This window comes from Arachis stenosperma, chromosome 8 (assembly GCF_014773155.1).
Source record: "Arachis stenosperma cultivar V10309 chromosome 8, arast.V10309.gnm1.PFL2, whole genome shotgun sequence".
Lineage (NCBI taxonomy): Eukaryota > Viridiplantae > Streptophyta > Magnoliopsida > Fabales > Fabaceae > Arachis > Arachis stenosperma.
The window spans coordinates 20381934-20398669 of NC_080384.1; the positions used below are offsets into that span (position 1 = coordinate 20381934).

The following is a 16736-nucleotide window of genomic DNA, read 5'->3' on the forward strand; positions in this document are numbered from 1 at the left end:
GTGACTCCCATTAGCGCCGTCTCCCTCTCCTTCATCTTCTCCCTTTTTTCTTTTTCTCCCTTGGTTCACTCTCTTATCTTTCTTTTCGTGTGTGTGCACTTGAGAGGGTGAAAGGGGGTAGTGGGTGGCGGCTGGTGAAAGGGTGTGAGGAGAGTGAGTGTTAGGTCAAATTAGGGTTGTGTTGTGTAATGAAATTGAGGATTTTAGGATTAAGGTAGTGTAGTAATTTTAATAAAAAAATAAAAGGATAGAGTAATAATTTAAAATTAAATTAAATATAAAATAATTATCTTTAAAATATTATTTTATTATTAACTTGCAAATCATTTTCAAATAAATACTAATTCAATGAAAATTGAAGATAATTAAATTAATTTCTTTTATTTATAAAATAAGGTTCAAAAGTTTAATATTTAAATTAGAGCACATAAAATTCTCATTATTTTTCAATTATTAAAACTCTAAATTATAAATAAGAAATTGTCCAATATATATATAGATAAATCTCTGAAAATATAATCTTAAATAAATATAATAAATTATAAATAATTTATTATTTAGTTTTCAAAAATTCGGAGTCTTAAGTGTACCACAATAACACAAAGATTATTATTTGAAGATTCCAAGTTATTGTTCGAAGTTTCTTAAGCTATATTAATAATTCTTTCACTTCGAAGTTGCATGCACTAAAACAAGACCACAATAAAAAAATCTTTGACACAATTTCATAAAAAATTATCCCACCGGACATACTAATTTGTTATGCAGATTTTTCGCATATTTGAATTAAAGAATTTATTCGCTGCAAGAAAGAATTTTAGTTGGTTTGAAATCTAATATTTGGGAGCTAAATCTACTCATCTTTTATAGATATTAGTTTTGAAAATTACACCAAACATTCTATTTTGAACAAGTAAAAGAGAGGAATATACAAAATATAAACTGCAATTGAATTACTTGAATTTGAAATTACAAAAAACAAAGTAAATGACTTCAAATTTAAAGAAAGTAGTAAAATGTCTCGAACCTAGTTGAAGGACTTTAAATTTAAAATGAAAGTGCAGAACTTAAAAAAAAACGGAAAAGAACTTGCAAAGGAAAAGTAAATTGCAGAAAATAAGATTACATAAAATTTAAAAGAAATAAAAAGACATGAAAACAATCCTAAAGAAAATAAACTTTTGACAGACTCAGAAGGTCGCTGGAATATGAATGTGTAAAAGTGTTTTTTGAAGACGAATTCCAATCTCTTATTTTTTCCAAACTTTGCTTATTTATATACCTGCCGAATGTTATCTTTAAACAGCCATAAAATAACTATTTTTGCCAAATATAGAATCAAATAACTATCCTTATGATGCATTGTTGATCTCGACACATTGTCCATCTATCCTCATTTTCGATAAATTATAGTAGATAATTTTTATATATATATTTTTTTAAATTACAATCTTTGCAAATATCGTGGAATACCATTTCGATTTACGAAATTCTTCGACTAACACTTCTATGACAATAGAATGTAGCATGAACAAACTTGTCATCATTATTTAGAAAACTTTATATTGGACACTTTCATTATCGTAAAAAAAATTAGATACATTTTTATGTTCTTAATTTCGAATTATCCTTATATTTATAAGAGTAAAATTTTTAAGATATTTATCAAAATTTGAATTTGAAAGGGTGAAAAATTAATAATATTACAATAAGAATAATTGAATAAATGATTAGAAATCAAAATCTAAGTATTAATATTCAATCACTTTTTCCCGTTATCTTTACCTATTTCACAACCATTGTCTAAAAAATAGAAAAAAATCATCATCTTTCTCTATTTCACTTGTTCTAATTACGAAATTTTATAAACAATTTCTTTCTTATTTTCATTGAAAGTGCCTGCAAAATTATCATTATAATAGAAAATATTGGTCTTCTAATTCTACATTCATTGCATGCAAAATTGTAGTTTATTAAAGCTATAATGAGTAACTTTGCTGTAACTACATGAGAATTGAGAAATTACTTTGTACCCTAATGTTGTAGTCAGGGCTTGCGAAATAATACAAAAGAATATAATTTCTATTATTCCTAACTAAATTAAAAAATAAATAATTTTTTATTAAAATAAAAAAGCCGTTAGGAAAAATAAAAAAATCTAAATATTATATCGGATGCAAGAAAGGGCAAAGATGACATTTTGTAAGAACGCCTAAAATTGATTAGCTGATTAGCTCGGAGGTAAAGACCAAAAGAGACACAGTCCAGAGAAGAAGAAGAAGAAAAAAAAAAAAAAACTGGAGAGAAGAAGAACGACCACAAGACTAGTGCGTTCATGGCGTGGAGGCATTTGATAACTCAGGTAATTTGTTTCCTCAATAAAAGAACTTGCACACCATCAATTTTTAACCCAACGTCAACTTGTTTCCCTATTGCTCTTTTTCTGAGTCATTATTCCGAGAACCCTAATTCTGTTAACATTGATTATTGATTCATTATTATGATCTCCTGAATGTATTATTATTAAAAAGTTTGAATCTTGAAGCGGATTCCGTGATTCGGTATTGGAGGGGTAGTATGGAAATGAAATGATTTATTGGGAACCGTTGTCTTGGCATTGAGGGTTTCTGTTATCTCTCGTGAGATGCTCGGTAAAGGGTGGAGGGTGGAAAATCACCCTTTAAGCTGTCTTTTTGCACTTTCAATTCAACCATCCCACAATTTTTTCTACCCTGCTCAGACACGCTTAACCTTACTGTTGGCCAAGTTACAAAATGCGAAGATTGTTAAGAGTTTGTTTTGTTTGCATCTATGGACACGCTTAACCATCATGAGATTTTGATATGCTATGGTTTATATGTAATTGATGCCAATTGAATAATTGATATCTGTTATATGTGTGTCTTGCATTTTAATCTGTCAGCTAATTTTTAATTTCTTTTACAGATAGCAAAGAATCAATCAGAATTGAGACTGGCAAAAAATTTGTTGGCTAGGAGTTATTTATCAATTGTAAAGTTTGAAGGCCGTGCAGGTTTGAATTCGTTGACCCTGTATCAGTCATATATTTCAGTTCATGTTCTTTGCTCTTGTAGAGTATCTATTTTATGCCTGACCTATATTACTTTTTGGTTAATTGGTTTAACCTTCAAAATTGTTTTTCTCTCTGTAATTCTTTAGTTTTCTTCTGTTTTAGCTGTAAAATTAATTATGCTAGGTTTAAAGTATCTGGAAAATATGTTACTTTTGGTATGGAGCTTTCTGTTTTTTGTTGAACATAGTTTCAAATTTTTGTAGGGAATAGGCTTTTTGGTGTCCAAGAGAGATTCCAGTCCAGCTATGTTGGCAATCTGGCTCGCCGAGTACGTGAGGCAGATGAAGCCAGTGAAGTTGCTCATCTTAAAAAACTTTATCGTCGCAATGATCCCGAAGCTGTGATTAGAGCATTTGAAAGTCAACCATCTCTGCAGACTAATCCAGAGGCACTTTCCGAATACATTAAAGCATTAGTCAAAGTTGATCGGCTTGATGAAAGTGAATTACTGAAGACCTTACGTAGAGGTGCCTAATTGGCTAGAACTGCTTCTTCTTCTTGTCACATATCTCATCAATAGTTTCTTCTTGTCACATATCTCATCAATCTTCTTCTTCTTCTTGTCACATCTCATCAATAGTTTCTTCTTGTCACATATCTCATCAATAGTGGTTTGATGACATGTTATACCTTGATAAAGGAGTTTTTCCCCTCCAAGCAAGCAGTTAAACTTGTGGCGATGAAGTATTGAAATTTTGATCATAATGGAGTGGTAAAAGGAGATCTACATGTCATAAGCTTCACTTTAGACATGATACATGATAGGATGAACTGACGTCGTTTGATCCATGTAGCCGACCTCATCTAGTGGGATAAGGCTTTGTTGTTGTTGTTGTTGTAATGCATGGGTAGTGACTATTCTACAGAAAAGGAGTACGTTTTTTTCCTGGTTGTCTCCTAAGGAAGATTTATCGAAGGCATGGGATGTGTTTTGTTTACAATTCATCTTCCATTGAAATTTAGAACTCATTTGTAGTATTTCAGTGCTTGTTCTAGTTTTTCTATTGGAACAGTTATAACTGTATATATGTAATACTTGAGTCAATAAGTAAGCATTTTCTCCCTTAAATGAGGCTGTCTATATAGATTAAGTGATGCCTTTTTGTAATTCTTAAAAATTATGTGACTAGAAATAGGTTGTTGGGGATTATTAAGCTCAATTAATGTCTTCCTCTATTAATCAAACAAATATATGATATTAGAGTCTGCCTTTTATCTGTGATTTAATGCTGCAAACCTGCAGTCACTACTTCTGTATACATTGTATATAGTGCCAGGAAGGAGAATGATGGGTTAAGACTGTGACTCAAATGAGTTATGAAAATGATAGAAGATTACAAACAAAGGCTACTTTTGATTTTTCCAATATATTAACATTTCAATGGCATACATATCTAAAATGTGTTTTTTCTCTTCTTACTTCATTAGAGTTTCAACATTTGTTTCTTTAGCTGATTTTAGAGATTAGTAGTTGTAACTGAGGTATGTGTGTGAACTTTCAGGTATGTCTAGTTCATTGAGGGAAGAAGAAAGTATAGGAGGTTTTTCTGCTCTTAGAAATGTGGGAAAACCTACAAAAGATGGCATTCTTGGAACTGCAAGTGCCCCAATTCATATGGTGGCAGCAGAAGGTGCAAATTTCAAAGAGCAGCTGTGGCGCACAATTCGGTCCCTTTTAGTGGTCTTTCTCTTGATCTCTGGTGCAGGAGCACTCATCGAGGATAAAGGAATTAGCAAAGGTATTGCCTTATCATTGTTGATTATCAGTTGATCAGACCAATTTAATATTGAATCTGAATTTGCCTAGTGGCTTCTTTGATTTGCTTTCACTTTTATAGGACTTGGCATGAGTGAAGAAGTCCAACCCAGTGTGGAGTCAAGTACTAAGTTTACTGATGTAAAAGGTGTTGATGAGGCAAAGGCTGAACTGGAAGAAATTGTGCACTACCTCCGAGATCCTAAGGTTGACTTTCTGCCTTTAACATTTTAAACTTTTATGTTAAGAAACATATGCTGCTGATACTGACTTATGTCCAATTTTCTGGTAATTGTGAAAATAGTTTAATCATTAATATTGTTGATGAGAAGATGTACCCATGTTGAACAGAAACTAGGTACATATTGTAAAGGAATCAGATTTATTGCCTTGGATAATGATATCTAAATATTTTGGATGCAGTAAGCATTAGGTTTCCTATTTGATGCTCCTTTGACTTTATTCGTTAAGTACCTTGGTACTGTAGTTTTCACTCTGTCAAAGGTAAAATGGTTGTATCTGCTAGTGCTGTTTCATAGTAAACATCTACGTGACACTTTGTGATGGAAGAAACAGGAAAGTGGTTTCAGCACATACTGTAATAAGTCTCCCATTTTGTTTTTACTACCTCCATCATTAATGAATAAACAAACAAATAAATACAGTTGGGTAATATGTTGACATGAGTGCTTATAAAGGTGTATTAAGAACCTTAATTCTGTTTGACTCTTATTGTGTGACTTTATTCTCTAAGTTGTATTTTATCTACTTCATTCCTGACCACACATGATGGTATTTTTCCTGGATTATATTTAGACAAATTGTTTCAATTGTGACAGCGCTTTACTCGTCTTGGCGGCAAGCTCCCAAAAGGCGTTTTGCTTGTTGGCCCACCTGGCACTGGTAAAACGATGTTGGCACGAGCTATTGCTGGAGAGGCTGGGGTTCCTTTCTTCTCATGCAGTGGAAGTGAATTTGAAGAGATGTTTGTTGGTGTTGGTGCAAGAAGGGTGAGGGATCTTTTTGCTGCTGCAAAAAAGCGATCACCTTGTATAATCTTCATAGATGAGATTGATGCTATAGGAGGAAGCCGAAACCCAAAGGATCAAATGTACATGAAGATGACTTTAAATCAGTTACTTGTTGAGTTAGATGGATTCAAGCAAAATGAAGGCATAATTGTGATTGCAGCTACGAATTTTCCACAGTCATTAGATAAGGCATTGGTGAGGCCTGGGCGGTTTGATCGTCATGTTGTTGTCCCCAATCCAGATGTAGAAGGAAGGCGACAGATTTTGGAATCTCACATGTCAAAGGTAAATATATTTCTCCTAACTTATTTTGTGAGATGTGATAGTGATTGTTTTATGAATGTCAAAATATAAATTGCAAGATTTTTAAGATCATCACATGATCTAATGCTCTTGCATGGTACCTTAAATTCCAGTTGTTCACTGATGATCAGGTTTGTCTGATCATGTTGATTTTGCCAACATGAATTGCAAACCTGTGAAAATTGCAATCGTGGATCCATGAATAATCCAAAGCATTTCTACTTTGCTTCAACATTTACATGCTCCTTTTGACCTCCTGCACTCTGTTTTATGGTTTATATTCACTGCTGATGTGATCAAACATTGTATATGCTGATTTTTTCTCTCCAATTTAAAACAGGTTCTGAAGGCTGATGATGTCGATCTAATGATCATTGCTCGTGGAACACCTGGGTTCTCCGGTGCTGACCTTGCAAACTTGGTTAATGTTGCTGCTCTCAAGGCTGCCATGGATGGTGCTAAAGCTGTAACCATGAATGATTTAGAGTTTGCAAAGGACAAGATTATGATGGGAAGTGAACGCAAGTCAGCTGTTATATCCAAGGAGTCAAGAAAGATGACTGCTTTCCATGAGGGTGGTCATGCCTTAGTGGCAATTCATACAGATGGAGCACTTCCTGTTCACAAGGCAACTATAGTTCCTCGTGGGATGGCTCTTGGTATGGTTCATCAATTGCCTGACAAGGATCAGACCAGTATCTCACGAAAACAGATGCTTGCCCGACTTGATGTTTGCATGGGAGGTCGGGTTGCTGAGGAGCTTATTTTTGGAGAAAGCGAAGTTACTTCTGGTGCATCCTCAGATCTTTCTCAGGCAACTAAGTTGGCTAGGGCAATGGTTACCAAATATGGTATGAGTAGTGAAGTCGGACTCGTTACCCACAACTACAATGATGATGGGAGAAGCATGAGCTCGGAAACTAGGTTGCTTATTGAGAAAGAGGTGAAGAACTTGCTGGAGACGGCTTACAACAATGCAAAAACTATTCTAACCACCCACAATAAGGAGCTTCATGCGCTTGCAAATGCTCTTCTGGAGCATGAGACACTCACGGGGAATCAGATAAAGGCTTTGCTTGAAAATGTTAACTCCCATCAGCAACAGCAAGCGCAAACAGTTGAAAACCAAGGCAGTTCACGGTCTAATCCAGCTGCTGCGGCTGCTGCAGCCGCTGCAGCCGCTGCGGCAGCGACTGCGGCCAAGGCTCAAGGTGTTGCCCCAGTGGGATCTTAGCAGGAAGAGGCCGGAGTAAGACATGCACCAAAATAATTATTACCAGATTTACATGTGCATATTGTAGTTTATTCTGTTACCCAGGGTTGATTGATTTTCGTCCGCTTCAGCCTCTGGATTGAACTCGTAATCTGGGTCAAGTTGATTCCATATTGTAGTGAGTCAAAGCTAGCGTAGAATGCTGTCATTGATATAGTGCCCGTTTGTTTTCCATTTCTTACCAACCTAATCACCTTTTTCAGTGGGAAAAATAAAAAACACGTTTTGTATCGGTGACTGTGTTTGGGTAAGATTCTTCTTATAATGAGAATCCAAGGAGAAAAAAAAGCTAATTTCACCGCTTCTCTTGAAGTTGTGATTAGTTGCTTCTTAAAACTGGGATTAAGGTCTCTTGATAAAACTGAAAACAAGAAAAATCTTTCCTACACAAATGCCTTTTACTTAGTAAATGACAACATCCACCCCTCACTCTTTTCACTGTCCCCTTCCTTTTAGCGTTTTCTCCTCCTCAGGAGTGCTCCCAAATTCCAGCCGTTCGATCGTAGGTTGCATGGAAAATATGTAATCATATGGTTCATAATGGAACTTGTATCGGATGATTGGAAGGATTTAAAAGGGAAGAAATTTAAGACGACCAATAGTTAATACACATCACATTGTTATCTTGATGTCTTTTGAAACTAGAACGGTAGTTTAATGTTTGGTACCAAAAAAAATTAATCAAAATCAGTCAGAATTTGTTTTATTTAGCATTTATTAATTACTGTAATAATTAATGAATGCTAAATATAACAAGTTTTGATTTTTTTTTTGTCTTCCTAGCATTACCGGTGTTTCAATTAGCAAGGAATGAATCAGAATTTAGACAGGTCAGATGGTCAGACTATTATTAGGTAGGAGTTATTTATCAGTGAATAAGTTTGATATCATGATCCTGACTCGTGTAACACCTGGGTTCTCTGGTGCTGACCTTGCAAACTTGGTTGATGTTGCTGCTGTCAAGCCTGCCATGGATGAGTAGTGAAGTTCGACTTGCTACTCACTACTACAATGGTACTATGAGCTCCAAAACTACGATACTTATTGACAAAAAATTTGCTCTGGTAGGATCTTAGCCGGAAAAGTGATTCATGCAGCAAAATTACCATTACCGGATTGAAACATGCAGATTGTAGCTTATTCAATTTTTCAGGGCTGATGCTGTTCCTTCAACTTCAGCCACTGGAACTAATTTACTTCAAGTTGACTCCGTATTGCAGTGAGTCAAATTAAAGGTCGTGTAGGATGATACCATTGTTTTTGTTTCTAATAATTTGTGCAGTTTATGTCGCATTTAAATTATTCATGAAATTCATTTTTGTTTTACTGTCATAGACAAGTAATACATGGTTATAGTGTGATAAATTTTATAGTATAGTGTTAAATACACATTACAAAAGTTCAATTTGTATATGTGTATTAAATCAAATTTATCAAACCAAGGAAGAGTGAAAAGAATATTAAGCTGAGGTTCAGACAAATGATGGGCCTATATATAACAATGTTAGATATTTCCAGTGTAATGTGTGGCTGAAGCATCTCTATGTGGCATCTTCTGAAAGCTTGAATTAGATAAATGTAATACGGTTCATTTTTTATTGGCTGAGGTTCATTTTTTACCTCCATTCCATTGTGGCGAAACTTCCTTGCTTTTCAGGTGACACCTTATTACATTTATTGGCTATGCTACACAACATACAAAATAACATTTCTCTTTTAATGAAATTCTTAAGTACTATTGGTTGGAATCATTTTGAGGAGTGGTAGCTGGCACTTTTCATTGCATTCCCACCTCTCTTGTATTCTCTATTCTATCCAATCCAAACTCCAATCCTGGTTGGCTACATAGCATTCATAATCATACACAAACACACACACACACACATTACCAATGGCTGGTGAGGTAAAATCCACCAGAAAGTGCAGCATTTCACTTGAAGAACTCAGCAAACACAACAAGATAGAGGATCTTTGGATCTCAATCCATGGAAAGATCTACAATGTAACCAACTGGGCCAAACACCACCCTGGAGGTGACCTTCCATTGCTTAACCTCGCCGGCCAAGACGCCACAGACGCGTTCCTCGCCTACCATCCCCTTGCAGCCTCCCAACACCTTCACAAATTCTTCACAGGGTACTATCTCCAAGACTATGCCGTCTCCCAGGTCTCTGGAGACTATAGGAAGCTCTTGTCCCACTTCACAGCAATGGGGATGTTTGATACCAAGGGACACACTGTCTTCTTCACAATGCTGCTCATGGCAGTGCTATTCTGTTCCAGTGTCTATGGCGTGTTCTGTTCTAGCAGCCCTTTGGTGCATGTCTGTTGTGGTGGCCTAATGGGATTCTTTTGGATTCAGAGTGGTTGGATTGGACATGATTCCGGCCACTACCAGGTCATGACGACGCAGCGTTTCAACCGTTTCGCGCAAATTCTCTCCGGGAATTGCCTTGCTGGGATTAGTATTGGGTGGTGGAAGTGGAACCACAATGCTCACCACATTGCTTGCAATAGCCTTGATCATGATCCGGATCTTCAGCACATTCCTTTCTTTGTGGTATCTTCCAAGTTCTTCAATTCCATTACTTCTTGCTTCTATGATAGGAAATTGAACTTTGATTGTGTTGCTAGGTTCTTGGTGAGCTATCAGCACTTCACATTTTACCCTGTAATGTGCTTTGCTAGGCTCAATTTGTTTGCACAATCTTTCTTCTTGTTGTTTTCCAATAGGAAGGTACCAAACAGGGTTCAAGAGATTTTAGGGATGCTTGTTTTCTGGATTTGGTACCCTCTTTTGGTTTCATTCTTACCAAATTGGGGAGAAAGAATAGTGTTTGTGATTGCAAGTTTTGCTGTGACTGGGATACAGCATGTTCAGTTCTGTTTGAACCATTTCTCTTCAAGTGTGTATGTTGGGCCACCAAGAAGCAGTGATTGGTTTGAGAAGCAGACAATTGGGACACTCAATGTGGATTGCTCTCCTTGGATGGACTGGTTCCATGGTGGACTGCAGTTCCAGGTGGAGCACCACCTGTTTCCGCGGCTGCCGCGGTGCCATCTGAGGAGCATTTCACCTCTTGTGAAGGAACTTTGCAAGAAGCATGGATTGCCTTACAACCATGTCTCATTTTGGAAAGCCAATGTGCTAACACTTAACACACTCAAGGATGCAGCATTGCAGGCTAGAAACCTTTCCAATCCCATTCCCAAGAACTTGGTTTGGGAAGCCGTTAACACTCATGGATGAATGGAAAAATTCTTCTACACATTGTTTTGTTAAGTTTCAGTTGTTAATTATTGGTATTTTGTATTTCCAATTAAGTTTCCTTTAATCCCTTTAGACAATGAAATGCTGAATACTACTACTCATCATTCATTGTCTAGTTTAGTTTGTTGGATCCAATTTACTATGTGATCCATTAATAATTACATTTTCCTCTAAATTGATTCTGGGTCCCTTTTTGTCTTATAGCAAATCATGTGTGGGTGAGTTAAGTATTAAGTAGTTTCCTACGTAGTTTCGGAAATTATGTGGTTTTTTGGAGGGTGCCAATTCATTTATAGATACGAATACTATTATAGGTAATGCTGGAGAGACAAAAAAAAAACAGCCAGAGTCTTATTTAGCATTAATTAATTGTCGCAACAATTATGTTAATTTTCGTACTTATATTGTTTTACACCCAACACTTGATGGATGGTGTAATTTAATTCACAATGAATACAACGGTTACATTTCAATATGAATAGAGCTAACTGAAACCAACTACTAATTCTAATAAGCAGCAATTAAGACCAATATGAATTATGCAATCCATTATTTCATAGATATATGGCCGTTTAGCACTCTCCTTGAAAACAAAGGCCCAAACTATAGATATAGACTTGGTTTACCCGGAGAAAAAAAAAAATACACTCGGCTCTTCATAAAGCTAAATCATCCCTGACCAAAAAAAAAAAAAGGCTCAATCATGATTTATGAATTCCTTAGATCCGATCCAGCCATGCTTATAATCAACTATTAATAATTGGCTCATAATGGAATTTTTGGTTAGTATAAATTAAAAAAGAATTCCTTAGAACTTAGCAGTATCAGAAGACTTTCAATTTAGGGAGAGTAAAAACACGTTTAAATTTAAGATGGTTAATTCTGGGAAGACATCTTCACGTGAAGATGATATTGTGAACGGTTAGATATATTTGATTGAATATATTTAACTAATTCATCTAATTATTTACAACAATATCTTTATATAAAAATGTCTTCATGAAAATAATTATCTAAATTTAAAAGCTACAATCCTATGAGAAGCTTTTAATTAATATTTTTTTAATAAAGTTACTTATGTTAAGAAAATTTAATCATTTTATACAACATATTTTGAAACTTTTAGTCTTCTAATACAAAATTTATACATTTAACACCTTAACAAATACATTAGCCAGATCCTTTAGTTAAAAACTATTTTAATTTTGATCATCTCAAACAATCGAATTGGGATCATCTAAAATTTAAATTTATACTTTAGAGAGTAAAATATGATTTTCTACTCTTGATTAATTTCTCTCTCATATTTATTCTTGGTCCCACCTATAAAATAAATAATGAGAGATTACACTTTACTCTCTAAAGTAAAATTCAAACGTCAGAGAATCCAAATTCCAAACAACCACCTCTTATCTAGAAGTGTTTAATATTTTGCATTGAATCCTACTAATGTTCAAAAAACGACTTAAATTGAGTGGTAAGTTGTTGTAGATTACCGTAGCTTAAGTCAGATTCTGAAACAAATAAAGCTCCATAGATCTAGGACCACAACAAAAATCCCATTTACACCTACTGCACTGTTTTAACCCCCATTAAAATATATTGAATTTATGATCTGAGTGCTTGAATGCTTGATTAAGGAATAAACTAATTAAGCCAAAGAAAAGTACTTATAAACAAAGGTCCTAGAGCTGGCAATGAAAACAACACTAGCAATATAGTAAGTTGATTGAGACAGTCCAGCCAATAATTGAAGGGCGTCATGTTCATGTTTCTTTGATCACAATACAAACGTTATTACTTTGCTTCTTCAATAATAATAATGCATCCGAAACAAAATTCTTTCAATCATTTAATTGACTGTGTAGTAGCAGCGGCAAATGATTTGCATGGACCATCACATTACAAGAGCCACAACCAACTTGGTTCGTTCTCCCCTTGCTTTTAGGGTCACAATCATCCAGACCCATTTAATTTCTCCCTCTCCCACGTAATTAACAACTAAAATAATTGTAGGTTTATACAAAAAATAAATATTTTATATTTTCGGTAACAAAAAGAGATCACAAAGCTATCTTTTTATTTCTAATGATGAAAATTATACAATACATATAGGCTGGCTGGTTTGTTCTGAAAATAGAAGAAGACAAAATAATAAAGATAAAATATAAGGTAGTGTTAAGTTAACATTCATGTTTGGTGAAATATAGATTTTTGAAGGACACGGAAAGACATAGATGGACACGAAAATATTAAATTTATGTACCTCTAATTTGGTGAGACACCAAGACACAATTTGTGAGACATTAATTTTTTACTTTTTTACCGTTATTCCATTTTTAAAATTTGTCCTCTTATCTTTCTAAACTTTTCTTTTTCATCTTCTTTTTTTAAATTTTACAATTAAATTTATCTTTCTATTTTCTTTAAAAAAATATTATACATTTAATTTTTTTGTTTATTTAAATTTTGAGCTTTAATTTTCTACTTTTTTAAAAAAATTATATATTTAATATTTAAATAATTATTTAAGATGATATTAGAAGAAATAAAAATATTAGAAGAAATAAAAAATTTAATAGTTATGATATGCAGTGTTTAAGGTAATGGATGTATAATGATGATAGTAAAACTTGGAATTGAATAAAAGATAATTCAGTCTTTTTAAATATGTGCATCTTATTTTTTATTTTTACTAAACATAATACATAAACATATATTTTATGTCCATGTTTTTTATGTTTATGTCTTTATATCTATATTTTATTGTATACATCAACTAAAGGAAACCTTAAAAGACAGAAACACAAAATTTAATATTTTTATATTCTAAATATAATATCTTTATTTATATTTCATCTGTTAAACACGTCTTTATTCCAGTGTCCTGTCCGTAAACAAACTTATAGAATAGGAATTTGAAAGTGGAGACAACAAAATCTGGTATTCATCACTAATAAGATTCTAGATAGGTAATCGTGGGTGGGAAGAAAAAACGAAAATAAAAGAAATGGAATTGAGAGAAAGAGCATACTTGATAGAGGCAAGTGGGATCGGTGTAGCCATCGTAAGCACGTGCACCAAATTAAGACACCCCATCACTGTCATGCGCTTCATTTGATGCTGATAAATGATCAAATCACTTGCATACACTTATTATAGTTGTTGTGTGCTACCTTTGTTTAATTTCTGATTTCCAATGTTGAAATGGAATTAATATCTGTTGATTTCGACCTGAGACTGTTCAATTTCTGTGTAGCTCGTTTTTATTGCCATTGTGTTTGGTTAAATTAAATGTGATCAGGATCAAGAGTGTTACATATGATGTGTGGAGTAGGGTAGGGACGGGATTTTTTTCTTTTTTTTTTGGCAATTGGAATTCTACAAATCATCTAACAATTCTAATGCACGGTTCTGTGTAGATTTGGACGAACTCTGGAAATTATTTGTGAAAATTTATAAGATCTTGTGAAATAATATTTAAATAATATTTAACACTGGATAAAAGTTTATAAATTATTTCGTATACCCGAATTGTAGAAAAACTTTTGATCAGCACGACTAATATAAGGTGAAAATTTAGGTGCAACTGTAAAGTTGATAGTTGAGAGCCGTTAGATGAAAATTTAGTCAAATAAGTTAAATCATCTAACGATTCTCAATTATCAACTTCACGTGAAGTCGACTGCACCTTTGTTTTTACCCTAATATAAACTTGAGTAAAATATCGTTTTTGTCCCCAACGTTTGGAGTAAATCCTATTTGTATCCCGTTTAAATCGTCCTATTTGTATCCCTAACGTTTGTAAAAGTGATTTAATGTTATCCTGCCGTCAATTATACATCATGAACGCTTTAGTTTGAGTTTTAAAAATCTCTTTTTGAAGTTAAAATACAAATGTCTGGGATAGAATCAATGATCCATTCCGAAAAATAGCTCATCAAAAGTTGAAACTAATTCCTACAACATTTACATAATTCACTTTTCTAGGGACATAATTGAATCTAAACACAAATAGTGGGTATAATATTAAAATCGAACACATCCAAGTGAGACATAATTGAGAATGAATACATCCAAATGAGAATAATTGAAAAATATAATCTAATTTGTTAGTATAATTGATAATAGGATAACATTGAATTACTTTTATAAACGTTAGAGATACAAATAGGACGATTTAAACATTAGGAACACAAATAAGACTTACTAGAAACAAAAATGATACTTTACTCTATAAACTTCCATAGAAACATCATTCGGTCAAGGGAATTGTGCACTTGGTTATCAGGATTGCATTTTATAAGGATTTAGCTAAAAATACATATTATGTATTTTATATTTTTAATTTATAGTAAAAATTATAACCCTAAACACATATAATTATAAACTTTATATTTGTTAAATATATGATAGTATATTAATTTTTATTTTTGTCGTATCAAAATTGTAATATCTTTGTTTATTTTATTGTGAATTGAATGCATTAAACTAAAATATAATAAAATTTAGGTTTAATTATTCTGTTGTTAGTTCTTATAGTTTTACTAAATTTTTAATTAGATTTTTATATATTTTTAAATTGAATTTCTATACTGTTTTTAATTTTGTAATTAAATTATTTTCATGTAAAAATATTAAAATTAACAGAATATTTTTTTAAAATACATACGATCAAAGATCTAATTAAGTTTTTAATTATAAATATTTTTTATTTGTGAAGAAATATTCAGTTAATTCTAATATTTTTTACACTAAAATAAACCTAAATATAAAACTAAAAGTAATGTAGGGATCCAATTAAAAAAATTATAAAAATTTAATTATAAATTTAATAAAACTATAAAAATTAATAAAATATTTTGATATATAATTTCATAATAAACTTTTTACATCTGATTTTATTGGAAGATATAAACTACATAATAAATAGTTTATTTTATATATATATTATGTTGATGTTATTTGAAATAATTAGTGAGTTTAAATCAATTTGTGTATTTTGATGAGTCATACTTCAGTTTTATAGATAGACTTAATTGTTAAATAAGCTAATTTAAATTTGGTGTGACTCAACTTTTCTCATTTCTCACTTCTAAGAGTTGGATCTATCTATTTATCTATCAATTTATAATATATTAAAATAGAGTTTAACATTTTAATATGATGTTATGTCAACTTAAATAAATAATTGTCACAATTTACTTATTACTATTATTTTTTAATTCTTTTATTTTCAATTGAATTACTTTTTAATCATTTTGCTTATACTTCTCATATGTTTCATTATTATGACTTAAGATTTTTTTTTTTCATTCTCATGGTATATATTTTTTTAGGTTATTCTCTAAGTTTTATATTCTGTTACTCTTTATATTTATATAAGACATTATATGCTTTTAATATTAATATTATTTTTCTTTAATAGATATAAATATAATTTATCATTTTCTTTTATACTCATTCTTTCTTATATTTACTATATAAAATTATAACTTAAAATTCATCTTTATTTTATTTTTCATTCTTATGATATTTATTTTTCATTAAATTACTCTATATTTTTCATATTCTCTCACTCTTTACTTATATAAGATACTATATAATTTCAATATCAATAATGTTATTTTTTAATAAATATAAATTAAATAATAAAACACATAATTCATCCTATTTTTTATACTCACTCCTTCTTATATTTTCTATATAAATTAACATTCACTTTACAATTATTCTTTATCTTCTCTTTTCTATCTATAATGTTTCTAAAAATATTTACAATTGTATTAATTTTTCTCACTAATTATAATCACTAACTCTCACTCGTTACTATGTTAACTATACACAATATATTCTCTCTGATTCACTCATTCTCAAATCATAATCATAAAATTTATTCTTTTATTTTTTTACTCATTTTTACTCATATTTACTATTTAAATTAACATACACTTCACACCTTTTTCTTGAATCTTTTTTATATAATCATATGTCTTATTCTATAAAAT

The 16736-nt window shown here is 32.1% G+C and overlaps 2 protein-coding genes across 2 annotated transcripts; both read left to right on the top strand.

The window, feature by feature from the left end:
• Positions 1-2204: 2204 nt before the first annotated feature.
• LOC130946874 (ATP-dependent zinc metalloprotease FTSH 4, mitochondrial-like) lies at positions 2205-7687 on the top strand. The gene is made up of 7 exons (XM_057875757.1): positions 2205-2362; positions 2947-3034; positions 3298-3561; positions 4597-4833; positions 4933-5057; positions 5690-6166; positions 6525-7687. Exons 1-7 carry the CDS (start codon positions 2336-2338, stop codon positions 7416-7418), a joined length of 2112 nt encoding a protein of 703 aa, XP_057731740.1. The 5' UTR covers positions 2205-2335; the 3' UTR covers positions 7419-7687.
• Positions 7688-8483: 796 nt separating this feature from the next.
• On the top strand, positions 8484-10981 carry LOC130946875 (acyl-lipid (9-3)-desaturase-like). The gene has a single exon (XM_057875758.1). The coding sequence runs from the start codon at positions 9349-9351 to the stop codon at positions 10705-10707; it is 1359 nt and encodes a 452-aa protein (XP_057731741.1). The 5' UTR covers positions 8484-9348; the 3' UTR covers positions 10708-10981.
• The last annotated feature ends 5755 nt before the right edge of the window (positions 10982-16736 follow it).

What these genes read in the sequence shown, in the direction of transcription:
- LOC130946874 (XM_057875757.1), top strand. Translation starts at nt 2,336, where the DNA reads ATGGCGTGGAGGCATTTGATAACTCAG. An exon ending in GGAGGCATTTGATAACTCAG is followed by an intron (nt 2,363 to 2,946) that starts GTAATTTGTTTC and finishes TTTCTTTTACAG; the next exon opens with ATAGCAAAGAATCAATCAGA. An exon ending in TGGAATCTCACATGTCAAAG is followed by an intron (nt 6,167 to 6,524) that starts GTAAATATATTT and finishes AATTTAAAACAG; the next exon opens with GTTCTGAAGGCTGATGATGT.
- LOC130946875 (XM_057875758.1), top strand. Translation starts at nt 9,349, where the DNA reads ATGGCTGGTGAGGTAAAATCCACCAGAAAGTGCAGCATTTCACTTGAA.